Genomic DNA, 20,657 nt, shown 5'->3' on the forward strand with positions numbered 1-20,657 from the left:
ATGAGTCACTGGGAGATAGAAAAACAGCTATTTGATGATATTACTATTGATGCCACATCCTTGGTAGCAATGCTGTCAGTTTTTTTTTTTTCCTTGCCTTGGTGAAGTTTCTGAGGTACAATTTTGTGCTGAAATTAAATGTCATTAGACCGTCCCCAGAATGGGATATGAAGACCTTCTGTATCTGGTTCCTCGTCTGGTGTGTCTCTGGCTCCTTACTCCACTTCTGTGTGTGCTGAGTGGGAGTAGTCAGATTCGTGTCTCCCCGGCCCCCACCCTCCCCACTCAGCATCACTAACTGCAGGGTGATTTTCAGCATTTGTTTATGCATTCATTTCTTTATTTATCCACTATTTGTTAAGCTCTCTCTATGTGTCTTTACTTGAGTTTAAAGAGATATTGAAGAGTAAGACACAATGCTTCCTGTCAAGAAGCCCCCACTTTAGAGACAGTGAGCAAGGTTTTACAGATTAAATAAACACAGCAGTAATTCTGAGATGAAGGAATTAGAAAGAGTCCAGAGATGTGACAACTCTGTGCTTTTAAAAACAAGAGAAGATTTATGAATTTTCTTTCTGTAATGGGCTTAAAAATGTGTCCTCTAGAATTGAAATATATAAAAATGTATATTCTCTCTTTTTATCACTGATTTCATCTTATGCACTAGCAAGGGATGTATGTGTGGACTGAAAGTTCCATAAAGTTAACACAGACTCTCCCATTTAAAATTTATCCCTCAACTTAGCTCAGGTTCATGGTAATAACTGTCTTGTCATTTCTAGTTCAAGCTCCCTGCTGAGACTGGTTTTCCTATATTTCAGGAGGGATCTTCTTGTCTCTCCTCCCACAGATGGTGTCTGGGGTGAGAGGGCTTCTTCCTTTCCAACAGCAGCAGGGAATGACCCTTGGTCAGCATGCTCTCCACTTAGAATCTGCTTGTCTTTGATTTAGTAGCTTTGATCTGCTCTTGTCTCTGGTATCTGATGTTGCACTATGGAGGAATGAATGAGGCCAGTTCAGTGCCACTCTCTTTGTTTGATGTTTCTGGTTATAGACTGTAAAGGGCTGAACAGAGGTGATGGGCTGGACCTCAGCCAGCTCATGACCTTGCTCTTTCCCTCATGCTCTTCTGATGAAGTGGTCTTTGGTAAAGGAGTCTTTACTACCCTCGGTCCCATCCATGTAAGGAACGCAGATGGTAAAGGGGGTCTCCAATGCATTGGTGTAACAACTCAGTTAATAATTTTCCTTTAGAGTTGTATACCTCTTTTTATTATCAGATTTTATTTTATTATTATTATTATTTTTTACTTTATAATATTGTATTGGTTTGTCCTCTTTTTTAAAATATAAATTTATTTACTTTTAATCGGAGATTAGTTACTTTACAATATTGTATTGGCTTTACCATACATCAACATGAATCTGCCACAGGTATACACGTGTTCCCCATCCTGAACCCCCTCTCCCATCCCTCCCCATAATGATTTGGGAGAATGGCATTGAAAAATGTATACCTCTTTATTAATTTAAAAATATTTTGTATTTTAGTCTGTCTGATTGGTCCTAAGGAAATGTTCCTCAAGCAAGCAAGTTTAATTATTAACTTTCCTAGCAAAGAGATTACTGCACCTCTGACCACCATTTTCTCATGGTGATTTGGGAATAATATTGCTATATGTTGTATTGCCTTACAATCCATAAGGACAAATAGTTAGCCTAAGTAAAAGAGCAAGATTCTTTCTGCTCTTTACTTCTGTACTTCTAATTCAACATGGAAGATGTTTAAATCTCTTTACAACAAAATTTCTTCCTGGTACAGTTGTGTGTGGTTTGAATTGGAAATGTGCCAAATGATAAATACATAAACATCCTGACCACTCGGCCGTATCTGATTAAGACCAGAACGGGAGGCTTCATGGTCCTCACCTGTCAGTGTTCTGTGCTTTGTCTTCTTTATCTTCAGATATAGAGAGAGAAATTTGCAGCGTTTATGCATGTTTAGAGCTGGCTCTCTCAGCACTGCTCTTGTGCTGGGGCTAGGTTGTTTCTAGTTATTGCAATTTACTGCATTCATTGCAGAAAGGTGTTGAAGTGAACCACGTATAGCTCATACCATTTAACAGTATTGAAATATCATTCAAACGAATGATGCAGCTTGCATTGTGCTGTTACATCCTCACAACAAGTTAAATTATTTCTCAAAAGATTTCTTTTTGATTGAAATGATTTGTGTAAAATACCAGGCTGCTATTCATTCATTCAGGTATACAAGAGACATCATTACAATTTTTAGTTAGCCAAGCACTGGGGATATGGAGGTGAATTAGACACAAAATGTTTTACCAAGTACATTCGAGTTTATAAGTAAAATGATTAAGTAAACAGCTTAATTCACAAAAGCTCACCAATGGCAAGGTCGAGGTTCTTGAGCAGTTACATGGGACACAGAGAGAAGGAGTGATGTGTGGAAGACTCACAACTCTGAATGGCACCAATGACCATCACAGCATGTGGTTCCTGGGAGAGCTCTGACAGCCTCAGTCAAGGCTCCAGGTAACAGAACTGAATTCCTGTTCTAGAGTCCTGGGATTCCTGGGATGAGATGGTCGGTGATGCCCTAACACTGCCTCTCTACTACTACTACGTGTGTGTGTGTGTGTGTGTGTGTGTGTGTGTGTGTGTGTGGTTGGGTGTGTGTGTTAGTCGCTCAGCTGTGACCAATTCATTGTGACTCCATGGACTGTGGCCCCTCCAGGTTCCTCTGTCCATGGGATTTCCCAGGAAAGAATACTGAAGTGGGTTGTCATTTCCTTCTCCAGAGAATCTTCCTGACCCAGGGATCGAACTCAGATCTCCTGCATTGCATGCAGATTCTTTATCATCTGAGCCATCAGAAAAACAAGCTAACAGTAGTACATAATACTACTACTATGTGCTACTGCTATTGCCTGGAAAGTTCCATGGACAGAGGAACCTGGCATGGGTTCTCAAGGTGTTGGCCACGAATGAGCACATCAGCATCAGCACATGTACTACTGTCAACTAGTGTTGTCATATCACATACTAATGCCAACTCACTTAATCCTCACCAAAATCAGTCATCTTGGTAGGATCATAACCCTCCTTTTACTAATCAGAGAGTGTAAGAACCCTGTTCAAGGCCCACACTTGGCCTGTGGCTAAACTGTGAGTCGAGACCAGGCAGTCTGGCTCCCGAGCCTGTTTTCCTGACCCCTGTACTGCACTCTCTCATGTTCATTGTGGACATAGCTGGGTTAGGGTCCTCCCTAAAACTTTCCTCCTTCAAATCTTTGATGAGATTGGATACTGAGATTTCTTTATGTGTCAGAAAGATGTAGCTTCATCTAACGGTGAGTTGGTCCATGTTGACCCTGCACCCCCAGCTCTGGGGTAGAGGGTGCTGTGGGGACAGGCTGCCAGCCCTGAGTTTGCCACTCCTTATAGCCTACCTCTTTCTATAAAGTGTCTGGAGCTGCTAACAGCATCTTCCCTGTGACATCTCCATCCCAAATTGGGACCATGTTTACCTGGTTCACTAAATGCATCCCTGTGTCATCCTGTGGGAGGGATACTGGACCCCAGGAAGCATGTCCCGTGTTCTAGGTGTCTGTCTGATGGTTTCTGGTGATGGTGTGGCGTCCAAAACTGGGTAAGGCATGATGACTCTGGGCCCAGAGGGAGTAGAGCATCAGTTCCAAGTGACTGAGAAGATCCTGGTCTTACTTCAGCAACTGAGTTTAAATTTTGATTTTGATATTTATAATCAGTTTTTATCATCAGTCTGTTAAAGGTCCTGATATAGAAGGAGATGGGGTCAGGTACAGTCATGAGGCTTGAGAGTGAGAGGACCAGATGACAAGGAAGTGATTCTTGCATAAATAATGGGTAAATATTAGCCTATTTAGAGGAAGAAAAGCATGTGTTCAACTGTCTTTTCTCCAAAGTCTCAAGTAGGAAGGACAGACATGGTGGGACAGAGAAGTTGTGTCTGCTGACAGGGATGAGGGGTCCCTGTGGTGGGGCATGTGGCAGGGCTGTGGACTAACCTGCAGCTGCCCTCAGTGTTGGCCCTACTGAGACCTTAAGGGGGGCCGTGGGTGGCTCTGGAAGCTGTCTCTGAGCGCCGGTGGGGACTCTGGGGCCTGTGTGTCACTGATGCTTCCTTCCACGTCTGTGCTGAAAAGACGGAGTCAGGGTGAGGGGGCCTCAGGGTGGGCTTGTGTGGACCACAGGGCTGCATCATGGAAATCTTGAGCCTGAGGGGGCATGAGGAAAGGGGAAAGCACATTAGTGACCTTGAATTTCGATGGGGGAGCTCTGTCTTGCATCCCTTATGGCCCTTCTCAGTCTCTCTTTTCATCCCTGGGGTACCTTCTGGGGGAGCATCTGGGAGCTTCTCTGATGAGTGGAAACAGAACAAGGCAGCAATGGCTATACTGGACACCATCCCTTCTGCTTGGATCTGTCCCCTCAGCCCACCTGGGCTTCCATTCTTGCCTCCACCTTTCCTATTAAATGCAGAACAGAGGAGGTGGGTTCATTGGTGGTTTCAGGCAGCATGAACCCCTTTCTCTTCTCTGGTTCAGTCACCGCTTCTTTGCCCCCTGCCTGCAGCTATCATGTAGCAGACTTTCTATTTCCCCATCTCTCAGGAGCTGTTCCCTTAAATTATATTTTGCATCCTCTTTAGTTATGGTTTAAAATACAAATGTATCCTGAATCTTATCAAACCATACCCTCAGCATATAAAGGGGGTACATGTGAGGTTTAGAAAACATTAGTCTTTCTAAAGTAGAATTTTCCTGTTTTCATTGTTTAGTCACTTAGTCGTGCCCAACTCATTTCGACACCGTGGACTGTAGCTGGCCAGGCCATTCAGTCCATGGAATTCTCCAGGCAAGAATACTGGAGTGGGTTGCCATTTCCTTCTCCAGGGGATTTTCCCGACCCAGGGATCGAATCCACGTCTCTTGCTTTGTGGGCGGATTCTTTCCTGTTGAGCCATCACTGAAGCGCCATGTTTTCTTCTAGAGATCCCTGCTCCTATTTTGGTGGGCTAAAGTTGAATGACGACTCCTACTTTCCCTTTGTTTCCTTTAATAGCAATCTATTTCTCTCTGTCAGCATCATTTAGTGACTAGCTGAAAGAGATACTTCACATAAAGTGAAATGCAATAAAGGGAAAGGGATTTAACCCGTCTGAATGTCCTTATAGGGAACCCGCCTGCCAATGCAGGAGAAGCAGATTTGATCGTTGAGTCAGAAAGATCCCTTTAGAAGGAAATGGCAACCCCCTCCAGTATTCTTGCCTGGGAAATCCACTGGACAGAGGAGGCTGGCGAGCTACAGTCCATGGGTTGCAAAGAGACACCACTGAGCATGCAGGCACTTGTTCCAGGATCCAGTCTCCAGATCACTCTGAGAAGAGGGAAAGCCCTGCAATCTCATCCCCCCAGCTTGATGGGTCTCACTTGATGCCTTCACAGTCACCTGTGAATTCCTGTACTCCTGGTCCTCATTTTCTGCTGACCTGATAAATACACTCATATTTCAAGGTGTGCTTCTCAAAAACATATATATGCATATACATGCATATATATGCTTCCCTGGTAGCTCAGAGGTTAAAGCATCTGCCTCCAATGCAGGAGACCCAGGTTCAATCCCTGGGTCGGGAAGATCCCCTGGAGAAGGAAATGGCAACCCAGTCCAGTATTCTTGCCTGGAGAATCCCATGGACTGAGGAGCCTGGTGGGCTGTAGTTCACCGGGTCACAAAGAGTCGGACACGACTGAGTGACTTTACTTACTTACTTATGCACATATTGATTTTCAATTTATAATAATTCACTGAACTGAAAATTTTTGCTTTCGCCACTTTTTTATAGGTATGCTATACATCAAATTAAAAAGTTAAAAACTGAAAAAAAAAAAAGACTTATTTTAGTTCTCTGCTTCCACCCTGAGCTCAGTGCCGGGGAAGATCAATACTTGTTTCTACAAAAGTTATTCTCCATGGGTCAACAGATCCCACACGCAGACCCTGTGAGATCTCACAGTTGTCAGATATCGACTAGAGTGATCAGGGGAGAGAAAGGCACTCATGATTTTTGATGAACCGTTTCTACCCAGTCCCAGTGGTGGGACCCAGCTCTCAGGACCACCGAAGCAGGACGTCAAAGGACCGTGTTGCTCATATAAGGAGATGTTGAAGATTCAGAAGCTCATTGGTGTCTGAGCTTCAGAAAGTGACTGATGCAGCCTCCAACAGTGCCTGAAATGGTGAAAGGCGTCGCTATTGGCTCTCAGGAGGGAGGGTGTAAGGGGTGGTCTATATAGACCCCAGTCGGCAACCTGACGCCTCCTCACAGGCTGATCCTGCAGCTGGGACTGTGACCTTGAGGACGTGGGCTCAGGATGGCTCTGGGCAGACGCCTCTCCCTGCGGGGACTCTGTGTCCTCCTCCTCGGCACCGTGGTGGGTGGTCAAGGTAAGAGCTGCCCCTCTGTCCTGGGTCCACAGCAGGCAGGTGTCTGGAGTTCTCGAGCTGAGCCTCAGTGTTTCTGACCAAAAAAGAACCATGCTGATGTGAATACTGGTCCCTCTCCTATGGGGGGGGGGCGTCCATTGGTCATAGCGGCAGATTTTACAGAGCAGTGAGGTTTGGTCTGGACTGAGCTGGGTCAGCCTGAGTCCTCTCCGCTGTCTCCCTTGTTCTCAGGGAGCTTCTAGGGTCCCAGTGGCTCCCAGTGTGTGGAAGGTCCAGTGACTGACCCCAGCTTGGACTCTGAGCTGCTCCCACATGCTCCACATGCCTGGTGTGTGAGCACTGCCCCTCGGTCCCCGTGTTTCCTGTGTCTTCGCTCCTGTAGGCTCTGTGATTGTGTGTGTGTGTGTGTGTATGTGTGCAGGTGAGGAGTGTGTGAGGGTGTGTGTGTGTGAGGGTATGAAGAGTGTGTGTGTGTGAGTGTGTGAGGGTGTGTATGTGTGGGGGTGTATGTGGGTGTGAAGAGTGTATGTGTTTGTGGAGTGTGTGAGGGGTGTGCCAGTGATGTATTAAGGTGTGTGAGGAGTATGTGTGGGTGAGTGTGGGTGAGTGAGGGTGAGTGAGGAGTGTGTGAGGGTGTGTAAGGCTGTGTGTGTGGGGGGGAGTGTGTGAGCCTGTGTGTGTTGGGGGGGAGTGTGTGAGCCTGTGTGTGTGAGTGAGGGGAGGTGGAGCCTGTCTGTGTGAGAGGAACAGAGCTGCTGAGCAGGGACTGAGTCCGTTGGTCTGTGAAGCACACAGGGTGTCCACAGGGCTGGGTGTCACGGCCGCTGCATGTAACTGGATCAGAGATAATCATCCACCGACATGCCTCTCTCTCCCATCCTGGCTCCTCTCCCCCATCTCTTGGACTCCCCTCTGCTTGTTGCCATGTCTGCCCAGCACTGGGCTCTGTGAGAGGCTCTGCCTGCTGGCCTCACCTGTTCCCACCAGGTGTCTATTAGGGAGCAGAGAAGCCCACATCCAGGGGAGGGGACCTCTTGTCTGTTCAGTTCAGTTCAGTTCAGTTCAGTCTCTCACTGGTGTCTGACTCTGTGATCCCATGGACCGCAGGACACCAGGCCTCCCTGTCCATCACCAACTCCTGGAGTCTACCTAAACTCATGTCCATTGAGTCAGTGATGCCATCCAACCATCTCATCCTAAACTCATGTCCATTGAGTCGGTGATGCCATCCAACCATCTCATCCTCTGTCGTCCCCTTCTCCTCCCATCTTCTCTCTTTCCCAGCGTCAGGGTCTTTTCAAACGTGTCAGCTCTTCACATAAGGTGGCCAAAGTATTGGAGTTTCAGCTTCGACATCAGTCCTTGCAATGAATGACTTATCCCTCTGTTTGTAAAGATTAGTTGACGTGCAGCCCCACGTGTATAAGTTCCCAAGCCCCTGCCTTGGTCCCCGTGACACATTTCCTGATGTGCTGGGGGCCTGGCACGGTCCTTTGCCCTCCCAGGATCTGCTGTGACTCTGTAGGGAGCCCTTTCTCTCATGCCCTCTCCTGTCCCTCCCTGGGAGCTGCTTTCCCCTGAGTGAGAGTGGAGCATGTTACATATCCTTCTGTCGTCGTCTGCAAGGTTTCTTTTGGTATATCCGCTGATCTCCTTATGGGAGTCCTCTGGGTGACAGAATTCTTTTCTGCTCTTTAGACTTTTAGAATTCTCTCTTTCTCTTTGCATTTGAACAGTTTACTCTGTGAGTCTTGGAGAAGGTTGTTTTGGCTTGAAATTTTGGGGTGACTTATTAGCTTCTTGAACTTAGATGTCCAGATCTTTCCCCAGGTTTGGAAATTCGCAGCCTGTCTTTCTGTTTTAATTATTTGCTTTTGGCTGAGCTAGGTCTCCTTGCTGCCTGCGGGCTTTCTCTAGCTATGGTGAGCAGGGGCTGCTCCTCGCTGCAGTGCACAGGCTTCTCACTGCAGGGGCTTCTCTTGGTGCAGAGCACAGGCTCTGGGTGCACACGTTTCAGCAGCTGGGGCACGCTGGCTTAGCTGCTCTGTGGCATGTGGAGTCTTTGTGGACCAGAAATTGAACCCATGTCCCTGCATTGGCAGGTGGATTCTTAACCACTACACCACCAAGGAAGTCCTTAGCCCTTAATGCTTTTCTCCTTCACTTCTGCTGTGACTCCAGTCCATACATTTTTTATTTCTCTTTATGGTGTTCACTGGCTTTCTATATTCCTTTCATTCTCTTTTGGCTCCTCGATTTGGATGCTTTCAACTAATCTTCCTTCTAACACATTGATTCTTTTGTCTTTTTCTTTCTCTTGGTCAAGTCTGTTGTTGAATCTCTGTGTTGAATTCTTCAGTTCACTCATTGTATTGTGCATGTTAAGTCGCCTCAGTCATGTCTGACTCTTTGTGACCCTATGGACTGTAGCCCACCAGGCTCCTCTGTCCATAGCATTCTCCAGGCAAGAATACTGAAGTGGGTTGCCATGCACTCCTCCAGGGGATCTTCCGGACCCAGGGATCGAACCCAAGTCTCTTACATTTCCTGCACTTGCAGACAGGTTCTTTACCACTAGCGCCACCTGGGAAACCCATTCATTTATTATTCAGCTTCAAAATAGCTGGTTGAAGAATTGAAGAAGTGAAAGTCACTCAGTCATGCTTGACTCTTTGTGACTCCATGGGTACACAGTCCACGGAATTCTCCAGGCCCTACTGGAGTGGGTAGTCTTTCCCTTCTCCAGGGGGTGTTCCCAACACAAGGATCAAACCCAGGTCCTCAGCATTGCAGACTGATTCTTTACCACCTGAGCCACAAGAGAAGACCAAGAGAACTGGAGTGGGTAGCCTATCCCTTCTCCAGCAGATATTCCTGACCCAGGAATTGAACCGGGGTCTCCTGCATTGCAGGTGGATTCTTTACCAACTGAGCCATCAGAGAATCACAAAATATTTGGTTAGTTCTTCTTTTTCTTTTTTAATAGTCTTCTGATGCTGGCAAAGATTGAAGGTGGGAAGAGAAGGGGATGACAGAGGATGAGATGCTTGCATGGCAACACTGACAAATGGATATGAGTCTGAGTAAACTCCGGGAGTTGGTGATGGATAGGGAGGCCGGGCGTACTGTAGTCCATGGGTCTTAAAGAATCAGACATGACCTAGCGACTGAACTGAACTGAACTGAACTGAACACTGGTAATGTCTCCATCTATGATGTTCCTACTAATGAATTCCTTTTTATATGCAGAAACCAGAGTCATCTTATGACTTAATCGCTAAAGTGACATCTGATCACTTTTGTCAAATTCCATTTGTTAGATGCGTGTTACAGGTACATTGGAGTGTGGAATTACACACAGACATGAACACCAGGTGGCAGGAATAACCAGGACATTTTAGAGCCTGTTACCCAGCCCTCTGTTCCTAGGCTGGATGAGATGCTCCCTATGGACAGGGAAGGAGAGGGAGAATTCCTCCCTGGATCCCAGGCCATGAGCTGTAACTGAGATGGGGAAGCTGGGCCCTAGGAGCCTTGGGCACATCTACAGGGAGGGCAGCATCCAGATTCTCTGAAGGCCTGTCCTTCGTGGTGTCCCTGGAGCTGGTTCTATAGACTCCTAAGAAATACCTGCTGCCTCCCTTCCTGCTCTGTGTTCAGTGATGGCACACTGGGGGCTTAGAGTTGGCCATGGTGGGAATGCTTATACTACAGAGGTCAGGAAATACTATATCCCATGCACTGTTTTGCTCCTCAGAGAGCTAATGTTTTAAATATTGTACCACTCTAAGTCTCCTAAAATCTTTCCTGTCATGTGTCTCTTTTGCAGTACTGGAGCTGAGGCTGAAGGATGGAGCCCACCGCTGTGAGGGGAGAGTGGAAGTGAAGCACCAGGGAGAATGGGGCACAGTGGCTGATGGCAGCTGGAGCTTGAAGGATGCATCTGTAGCGTGCAGACAGCTGGGGTGTGGAGTTGCCATTGGCATTCCTAAACAGGCTTATTTTGGACCAGGAGTTGGCTCCATTTGGCTTTCGTATACTTCATGTGAAGGGACAGAGTCAACTGTCAGTGACTGTAGGCATTCTAATATTAAAGACTATCGTAATGATAGCTATATCCACGACTGGGATGCTGGAGTAGTCTGCTCAGGTAAGTCCTGTCTGGCCTGTGTGGGGATCTCTAGCAGGAAAAGCCTCTGTCTTATCACCAGAATGACTCGAGATTATGGCTACAGCCTTTAGAACATGCTTGGGTAAAGGGTCTTTGTGATGTGTTGTAGGAGGCAGAGGTGAGGTCAAAAGTTTCATACAGATTCAGCTTCTGGATTCGACCTCTGTGACGTAGTCTCAGCATGATAATTATTCTGTATTCTTTGACATAATGGTCAGTAGGGTGTGTCTACATTGATTGAGGGGTGTGTCATAGGAGAGTTGTAGGCAACAAGATTTATTATCCTCATTGGTCCTAAAAGTCAGAGTCACCACACTCCATCAGGTTGGTATGTGGGTGATGTGCCAATAGAACAGCCTCAACCAAGCAATGGTGACCTCAAAAGGGCATGTGAAGACCCATGGAAGAGTGACCATACCTGAAGTCATGGTGCAGTTACACAGGAAAATGAGTGAGAGAAATTCAGTGGTACATTTAAATGTCCCTAGGTCAGTCAAGGAGGCCAGAAGGGGGACTTGTGGCAGGGAAAATCTCATCACACTGGTGTACCTGATGAATCGAGTGGGGAGCTCACACCACATTTGCAGGGATGTTGAGGGAGCAGGAAAATGCACTCTTGAAGTTTACAACACAGCAGCTGAAGTGCATCATGTATAAGAGGCAGTGAAGCTAGGAGTTCCTGGGGTTCTCAAGGCAAGAATACTGAAGTGGTTTGCCTTTCCTTTTCCATGGACCATGTCTTGTCAGAACTCTCCACTAAGACCCGTCTCTCTTGGGTGGCCCTACATGGCATGGCTCATAGTTTCATTGAGTTAGACAAGGCTGTGGTCCATGAACTGTGAACTTCCAGATATCCAAGCTGGATTTAGAAAAGACAGAGGAACCAGACGTCAAATTGCCAACATCCGTTCAATCACTGAAAATGCAAAAGAGATCCAGAAAAACATTTACTTCTATTTTATTGACTATGCCAATGCCTTTAAGTGTGTGGATCACAGCAAACTGGAAAATTCTTCAAGATATGAGAATACCAGACCATCTGGCCTGCATCCTGTGAAATCTGTATGTAGGTCAAGAAGCAACAGTTAGAACTGGACATGGAACAAAAGACTGGTTCCAATTTGGGGAAGGAGTACATCAAGGCTGTATATTGTCACCCTGCTTATTTAACTTCTATGCAGAGTGCATCATAAGAAATGTTGGACAGGATGAAGTACAAGTTGGAATCAAGATTGTCAGGAGAAATGTCAATAACCTTAGATGCAGATTATATCACACTTATGGCCAAAGGCAAAGAACTAAAGAGCCTCTTGATGATAAGAAGAGAGTGGAAAAGTTGGCTTAAAACTCAACATTCAGAAACTAAGATCATAGCATCTGGTCCCATCACTTCCTGGCAAATAGATGGGGAAACAGTGGAAATAGTAACGGACCGTTTATTTATTTATTTTTTAGGCTCCAAAATTACTGCAGATAGTGACTGCAGCCATGAAATTAAAAGACACTTGTCCTTGGAAGAAAAGTTATCACCAACCTAGACAGCATATTAAAAAGCAGAGACATTTCTTTGCCAACAAAGACCGGTCTAGTTAAAGCTGTGGTTTTGCCAGTAGTCCTGTATGGATGTAAGCGTTGGACTATAAAGGAAGCTGAGCACCAAAGAATTGATGATTTTGAACTGATGTTGGAGAATACTCTTGAGAGGCCCTTGGACTGCAAGGTGATCCAACCAGTCCCTCCTAAAGGAAATCAGTCCTGAACATTCATTGGAAGGACTGATGCTGAAGCTGAAACTCCAGTACTTTGGCCACCTGATGTGAAGAACTGACTCATTGGAAAAGCCCCTGATGCTGGGAAAGATTGAAGGTGGGAGGAGAAAGGGATGACAGAGGATGAGGTGGTTGGATGGCATCACCGACTGAATGGACATGAGTTAGAGAAAATCCCAGAAGTTGGTGATAGTCAGGGAGGCCTGGCATGCTGCAGTCCATGGTGTTGCAAAGAGTTAGACAGGACTGAGGAACTGAACTGAACTGAATTGAAACTAAGAGGACCTCATGTGACTCCTAAGAATTACTCAGTGCTACCTAAGTGTGTTTGACCTATGCCAAGGTGGATGCAGGAAAGACAGCAGTGAAACTAGGGTGCAAGTGAGTGCTCACAGTATCTGACAGAGATGCTTCTAGTTGTTATCACAGTTGCAGATTGGATGTCCAGGTTATTAATCACATCAGAACAACTGGACTGGAGGAAGATATTGTCAGTTATCACAGTGAATTCCCTAAGGTAGAAGGCTGGTCTTAGGATAGTATCACCCCATCTAATGGGATGGTGGGACAGGGGAGCCCTGAAGACATCTGCAGTAGGTCCTTAACACCACAGCCAATCAGCTCTTGGGTGTTTATGTACAGGAAGATCATTGGAAAAGTGATCTTTTCTAATCTCACCTTCAGCAGATCTTTGAGGATTCTAGTTGATGCCCTTAAGGAAACAATTCTTTTCCTTTTTAAAAAGTACTTTATTGAGGTGTGTCTGACATACCAAACTGCTTGATAAGTATGCATTTGTGAAACCACTACAGCACTTATGTTGTAAATTTATAGATCTCTTCAAAATGTTTTCTTCCATTCTCTTTATCATTCTTATTAAAAATAATTATTTTCAAGGTGAATTTGAATTTTAGTTAGAGGCTTTTGTTTTAAACAAACCTGTTATCTGGCATCTCAAGTACCCTTCTTCATTGTCACAATGTCATAATCATGGTTCCAACTGAAGATAAATTTGTGGAAATACTACAGGTGTCTCTACCATATTTTGATAAATCATCATCTGAGTGGAAATGGAGAGTGTGATGTTGAAACTTTAAATTAGAACTCCCAATGTTACCCTAAGAAAACTGATGTCTTGTTATTAATTCCAGTTAAGATATACTTAGAAGCAGAGAATTGGAAGTGCTCTGGTATTTAACAAAGGTCTGTCTAGTCAAGGCTATGGTTTTCCAGTGGTCATGTATGGATGTGAGAGTCGGACTGTGAGGAAAGCAGAGTGCTGAAGAATTGATGCTTTTGAACTGTGGTGTTGGGGAAGACTCTTGAGAGTCCCTTGGACTGCAATGTGATCCAACCAGTACATTGTAAAGGAGGTCAGTCCTGGGTGTTCATTGGAAGGACTGATGCTAAAGCTGAAACTCCAGTACTTTGGCCACCTCATGTGAAGAGTTGACTCATTGGAAAAGATTCTGATGCTGGGAGGGATTGGGGGTAGAAGGAGAAGGGGACGACAGAGGATGAGATGGCTGGATGGCATCACTGACTCGATGGACGTGAGTTTGGGTGAACTCTGGGAGTTGGTGATGGACAGGGAGGCCTGGCGTGCTGTGAATCATGGGGTTGCAAAGAGTCAGACACGACTGAGTGACTGAACTGAACTGAACTGAACTGAGCTGAACTAATATTTAAACCCTGATCGTGGTTTGTACACCCTCACTACCATTGCTCTAACTTAGACTCTCACATTTTTATGAACGGTTACAGGTTCCTTCTATTTCTCTTTTTGTCACTAGTTTCCTCGCCCTGGTCTGTCTTTTCTGTATTTTCAGACATATTTTAATGATGGGAAAATAAGTCAAAGTGGTGGTGATGTAGCAGAAATAAGGTTAGAATAGCATGTGTTTTCATTATCTTAATCAGAACTCTTGGAGTTTCTTCTGCTCAACCTTAGGAGTCAGGTATGGAAGAGAAATTTCAGCCTCAGTAGTGGATTGTTGGAAGTGAAGTACCATGTTTAGGAGAAATCTAGAGTGGAAACAATGACCAGAGGAGAACGTAGAGAAGCTTGTTTGAAATAACAAGGAGATTTCATGGAGTTCAAGTGGAAGGTCTGGGAGGGAACACACAAATTGTGAAGGACTGTGGTGTAAACGTTCCAAGTTGCTTCAGCCCTGTCCTACTCTTTGTGACCCCATGGACCACGCACGAATACTGGAGTGGGTTGCCATTTCCTTCTCCAGGGGATTGTCCTCACCCTGGGATCAAACCTGGGTCTCCTGCATTGCAGGCAGAGTCTTGATTATCTTCTGAGCCACCAGGGACTACAGTACTGAAGTGCAAAATGGTGAGGGGATGAAGATGCAAGGGCTGCAGGAGCGGAGGGTTGGAAAGATGCAGTCAACTCCTACATTCACCCTCCCTCTCTTCCTTTATCTGGCTGTGGGAGTCATTTCTGAGCTCTGTGGAAGTGCTAGCATTTGTAGCTGGCAGTTTTCTTAGTGGAAAATTGTTATAATATGGATTCTGTTTATTTAACAAATAAGTTTACTCATATTTTTCTCTTTTTTTGTATCAGATTTTGGTGAGTTGTGTTTCACAAGTAATGTGTTTTTAAGGACTTGGCCCATTTTACAAAAAATTTTCAAATTAGTAACACTGGGTCATATCTTATATCTTTATATGTTGGGAAGAGATACAATGATATTCCTCCTTTTGTTACTGGTGCTGCTAATGTGTTCCCTCTTTTTTCTTAATTGGTTTGCTAGAAGATTATCCGTGTTAATGTTCTTTTTAAGGGAATCACTAATGGACTGTATTGATTTTCTTGGTGTATTTGCTTTCTTCTTAATTGATTTCTATGCTCAGTTTTCATTCCTCTTTTTCAGTTATGATTGTGGTTGCTTTTGTAGATTCTTGAGGTGGAGTCTTGGATCATTTCCTTCTGTTTCTATTTTTATTCTAACGTAATCATCAAGGAAGCATCAAGGTTCTAAATTTTCCTCTAAGCATCACTTTATTTTTAACCCACCAGTTTCAATACTGTATAATTTCTTTTGCATTTTATTATCATAAAATGTTTCTTTTTCTCTGATTGAATTCTTTGTCTTATAGTCTGACTTTGTATGATATTAATTTAGATACTATATACAGTTTTCTCTGATTTGTGTTTGCATGATATGTAATGTTTACCTCTTTAGTATGTTTCTGTGTTTATATTTAAACACATATAAGTTTGTAGATAGTATATTGTTTCGTCTTATTTTATCTGGTCTGATTATCTTGTTTTTTTATTTGGAGTACTTAAATTATTTACATTTAATGTAATTATTGACATAATTGGGTTTAAGTGTACTTGCCTGCTATTTGTCGGAGAAGGCAATGGCAACCTGCTCCAGTACTCTTGCCTGGAAAATCTAATGGATGGAGGAGATTGGTAGGCTGCAGTCCATGGGTAGCTAAGAGTCAGACACGACTGAGCAAATTCACTTTCACTTTTTGCTTTTATGTATTGGAGAAGGAAATGGCAGCCCACTCCAGTGTTCTTTCCTTGAGAATTCCAGGGACGGGGGAGCCTGGTGGGCTGCCATCTATGGGGTCGCACAGATTCGGACACGACTGAGGTGACTTAGCAGCAATAGCAGCATCAGCTGCTTTATGTTATATCTTTGTTCTTATTTTAATTTTCGAGTATATTTTACCATTTTAATTTGAATACTGTATTGGTTTATTAATTGTATCATATTTTAGGTGATTATAATGTTTAATTTTTTTAGTTTATAATAAGTTTTATTTTTTGCTGGCTGGGCCTTCACTGCTGCATGGGCTTTTCCCTAGTTGCAGTGATCAGAGGCTCCTCTCTAGCTGCAGCATGATGTTCTCATTGCGGTGGCGTCTCCTGCTGTGGAGCACAGGCTCTACGGGGCACAAGCTTCAGTAGGCGTGGCCCCTGGGCTCTGGAGCACAGGCTCGCTAGTTGTGGTGCACGGGCTTAGTGGCTCTGTGGTATGTGGGATTTTCCTAGACCACGGATTGAACCCACATCTCATGAATTGTCAGGTGGAGTCTTCACCACTGACCCACTGGGAAAGCCCAGTGTTGAATTATTAACCTTCAGTTACATTTACCTTCAAATATGATGCCACTACATGCAATGTCAGTCACTATACTTTTCTTCCACTTCCCTGTTCTTGTCATTGGTGCCATCATTGTCATGCATTCTATTTATCAATTTATTATGAATCTTATAGTTTGCTGCTACTATTTTTGCCTTAAATCTTCTAATAGAGAATCAACATTTAGCACAGTCTCTATAGCTTTGAGAGGATCCATGTTTTCATCTGCCATCATCTCCCTTTAGCTTGAAGAACTTCCTGAGGCAGTTTTGTGTAGTGTGTGTCTGGTGGCCTCCAATTCTATCATCTCTCATTTACCTGAAATCCTTTTAGTTTTCATTCAGTTTTGAAAAGTATTTTCTTGTGATTCAATTTTAGGGTAACAAATGCCCAATCCCAATACTTTAAATATGTCTTACATTGTCATCTGACTTTCACTGCCTCCAACAAAAAGTCAGTAAATAATACTTATCCTTTTGTTCCCTGCAGATAATGTGTCAAACTTCCCTGGCTGCTCTTAACATATTTTGTTTGTTTGCTTACCAATGAATTTCCTTGATTACATTGTCAAGTTTTCTGAGAATGGTTTCATTATCTTGTTTGGGGTTTGTTTAGCTTTTTGGATCAGTGGGTTTACAGTTTTCAATAACTTTGGGAAAATGTCATTTATCTTTTCTTAATATTTTTCTGCACATCCCTTAATATGAATCTCCAAATACACATATTTTATATATTTTGATATTATCCTACATGCCACTGTGTTTCCATTCATATTTTTCTGCCCTTTTACTCTCTTTGGTTCAGTTTAGATGGTCTCTACTGCTGTGTTCTACTTTCCAGTTCTTTTATTCTGCAATGCCCAGTCTCTTGTGTAATTATCCAAATAATTGTTCATTCCAATACTATATTTTTCAGTTTCAGAATTCTCATTTGTGTATTTTTCCTAATTTTTCTCCCTGTTTATTTTTATGCTTCATTAAGCATATTGGTATTAGGGTTTTAAGGAGCTCTTCAGCCAATTCAATCATGTCTGTAATTTCTGAAGCTGCTTTAAATGATTGTTTTTATAATATAAATTTATTTATTTTAATTGGAGGTTAATTACTTTACAGTATTATATTGGTTTTGCCATACATCAACATGAATCTGCCACGGGTATACTCATGTTCCCCATCCTGAACCCCTCTCCCTCCCCATACCATCCCTCTGGGTCGTCCCAGTGCACCAGCCCTGAGGCTCCAGTATCATGCATCGAACCTGGACTGGTGATTCATTTCTTATATGATATTATACATGTTTCAATGCCATTCTCCCAAATCATCCCACCCTTGCCCTCTCTCACAGAGTCCAAAATACTGTTCTATGCACTGGTGTCTCTTTTTCTGTCTGATTGTTTTTAAAAAATGTGTTATGGGTTACATTTCTCTCTTTTGAAATTCTAAAAATTCTTTGGTTGGATGTTGGGCATCAGTAAGCAGTCCTTTACCAGGAAGAACTTCAGAAGTAAATAATCAGAACACACCCAGAAATCAGGCAATTGTCCTTGATGAATTAAATAAAGTTGTTTCATTGGGTTATCTTCATTCAGTTCAAATGTGTTCCTTTAATGACCAAATGATGAACTCTTATTTTGGTTTTCCTCCTTTAGTTTCAAAACTTCCTTGATCCCACCTTGCATGCCAAATACCCCACCTACACCCTACTTCTTCAGCAGTAGCTACCCTTTCTGATTTTCTTTTCCATCCATCTGTATCTTTTAAAATGGCGTTTGCTTGTCTGAAGTGGGAGAAATGAGAAAGGATAGCAGTTTAGGTGGTAGATGGGAGGAGCAGAGGGTGATGTAGTATGCTAACAACCTACTCAATGAGTGTTTCCCACAAATATTTGCATATTTATCCATATTGAGGCTTTTTCAACTTGGAACTCTCCAAATTTATGGCTTGTTTGCTCATTTCCTCCGCCTCCTCCTTCTTCTTCTTCCTTCTTTTTGGCAACATGCCATCTTCTTTTAGAATTGTAAAACATTCATGAAAGAAATTAAAGACAATATGATGAATGGAAAGTCATTGTGTTTCTGGCCTGCAAGAATTACTATTGTTAAAATGCCTGTACTTCTCAAAGTGATCTATAGATTTAATGCAATTGCTATCTAAATAGCATTCTTTATAGAAATAGGAAAACAATCTTAAAATGTGAGTGTGTGGTTTAATTTTTATATATTCATGAATTCCTGTTTTCTGATCATTATTGAATTTTAGTTCCATTCCATTATGGTCATGTAAGATACTTGGAATTATTTTAATATTTTTGAATTTGTTAAGGTTTATTTGTAACCTAGCCTGGAGACTATGCCATGTGTGCTTGAGAAGAATGCATATTTTTCTGTGGTTAGAATTAGTACAATGATAGTATTAAAATCAATTATTATCAGCCCTTAGCATTTTCTATGAGTCCTGTTTGAGAAGAAAAACCTTTAATAGGAGACAATGTGGAAACTCAGCTATCTGGTAAACTCCCACTGAGATCACGCTCTCCCCCAGATTTTTGGCAAATCCTAGAATTTCAAGAGAGATGGCTGGGACTCTCTCTCTCTATGCCTCTCTGAGTTTTCCTAACTCATTTCCTTTACCACTGAGGTCACTGAAGAAATTCATTCAATTTTTTGGCATCAAAAAGTATCAGAAACCTGCTCATGAAAATTCAATTAAGACACTAACTGTCAAAGACTCTCTACATGCTCCACTCCTAAAATGAAAAACTTTTACTCCATTGCCGGTGACGTGTGGTTTCCAGTTGCCAAGTCAGTACCATGAACACTGACTGGTTTTGTTGTTGTTTCCTCTTAGGATTTGTGCGTCTGGCTGGAGGGGATGGACCCTGCTCAGGGCGAGTAGAAGTGTATTCTGGAGAAGCCTGGATCCCAGTGTTTGATGGGAACTTCACACTCCCCACTGCCCAGGTCATCTGTGCAGAGCTGGGGTGTGGCAAGGCTGTGTCTGTCCAGGGACATGAGCTCTTCAGAGAGTCCGATGGTCAGGTCTGGGCTGAAGAGTTCAGGTGTGAGGGGGAGGAGCCTGAGCTCCGGGTCTGCCCCAGAGTGCCCTGTCCAGGGGGCACTTGTCACCACAGTGGAGCTGCTCAGGTTGTCTGTTCAGGTGAGATGCGGGTCAGGCCTTTTACCTCTGTGAACACCCTGCTCAGGTGAGAAAGTCATGTAATTTTGCTGAAACTCTGTCTTCTACCAGCATACTCAGAAGTCCGGCTCATGACAAATGGCTCCTCTCAGTGTGAGGGGCAGGTGGAGATGAACATTTCTGGACAATGGAGAGCGCTCTGTGCCTCCCCTTGGAGTATGGCCAATGCCAATGTTGTCTGTCATCAGCTCGGCTGTGGAGTTGCCATCTCCACCCCCGGAGGACCACTCTTGGTGGAAAGAGGTGATCAGATCCTAACAGCCCGATTTCACTGCTCAGGGGCAGAGTCCTTCCTGTGGAGTTGTCCTGTGACTGCCCTGGGTGGGCCTGACTGTTCCCATGGCAACACAGCCTCTGTGATCTGCTCAGGTAAGAGAGAGGGAAGGGCTACTGGTACTCAGGATGCTCCTGGAGTAAAATGTCTCCAAGAGTAAAGAGTGAGGTTAAACGGGCTTCAAAGTCAGAAATTTCGTGGTGAAATATGGATCTTCTCATTGTTCATTCATTTTTCAGGTCAGGGCAAGAAGTGTGAAGGGAAATAATATATTTTTAAAGCAACATTGTTGCTTACACGTAATCATAGAAAACAATGTAGGAACAGTAAGTGTAGACCTCAGTATGAACCCCAGCCCAGAGCAGCAAAGAGAATGTCCCCAGCACCACAGTCACTGTTGACCCCAGTATCTGTGTCTTCCCTCCTCCACAGGGAAAAAAGCGCTTACCTAGCTTCTACTAACATAGAGAGTTTCATCAGTGTTTGAACTTTATGTAAAATGATGCCGTATGTTTCATCTTTTGTATCTAATTTCATAGACTCAAAATTATGTTTGGGATTCACACATGAAGTTGTATATTGTAGCACTTTATTTATTAGAGTAGAGTATGCTTTGAATGATCACAT

The 20,657-nt window shown here is 43.7% G+C and overlaps 1 protein-coding gene and 1 non-coding gene across 2 annotated transcripts in view; both read left to right on the forward strand.

The window, feature by feature from the left end:
* Nucleotides 1–5,627: 5,627 nt before the first annotated feature.
* Nucleotides 5,628–5,699, forward strand: TRNAW-CCA (transfer RNA tryptophan (anticodon CCA)). Its single transcript has one exon. It is a non-coding gene; the product is annotated as a tRNA-Trp (tRNA).
* Nucleotides 5,700–6,384: 685 nt separating this feature from the next.
* Nucleotides 6,385–20,657, forward strand: part of EM4C (EM4c protein) — a 53,450-nt gene continuing 39,177 nt past the window's right edge. Inside the window, exons 1-4 of the mRNA XM_060413455.1 lie at nt 6,385–6,510; nt 10,340–10,660; nt 19,409–19,717; nt 19,808–20,125. Of these exons, the coding sequence (XP_060269438.1) occupies nt 6,438–6,510; nt 10,340–10,660; nt 19,409–19,717; nt 19,808–20,125 (1,021 nt within the window). The 5' untranslated portion in view covers nt 6,385–6,437. The remainder of the gene's footprint in view (nt 6,511–10,339; nt 10,661–19,408; nt 19,718–19,807; nt 20,126–20,657) is intronic.

The sequence above is a fragment of the Ovis aries genome, chromosome 3 (genome assembly GCF_016772045.2).
Source record: "Ovis aries strain OAR_USU_Benz2616 breed Rambouillet chromosome 3, ARS-UI_Ramb_v3.0, whole genome shotgun sequence".
Taxonomy (NCBI): domain Eukaryota; kingdom Metazoa; phylum Chordata; class Mammalia; order Artiodactyla; family Bovidae; genus Ovis; species Ovis aries.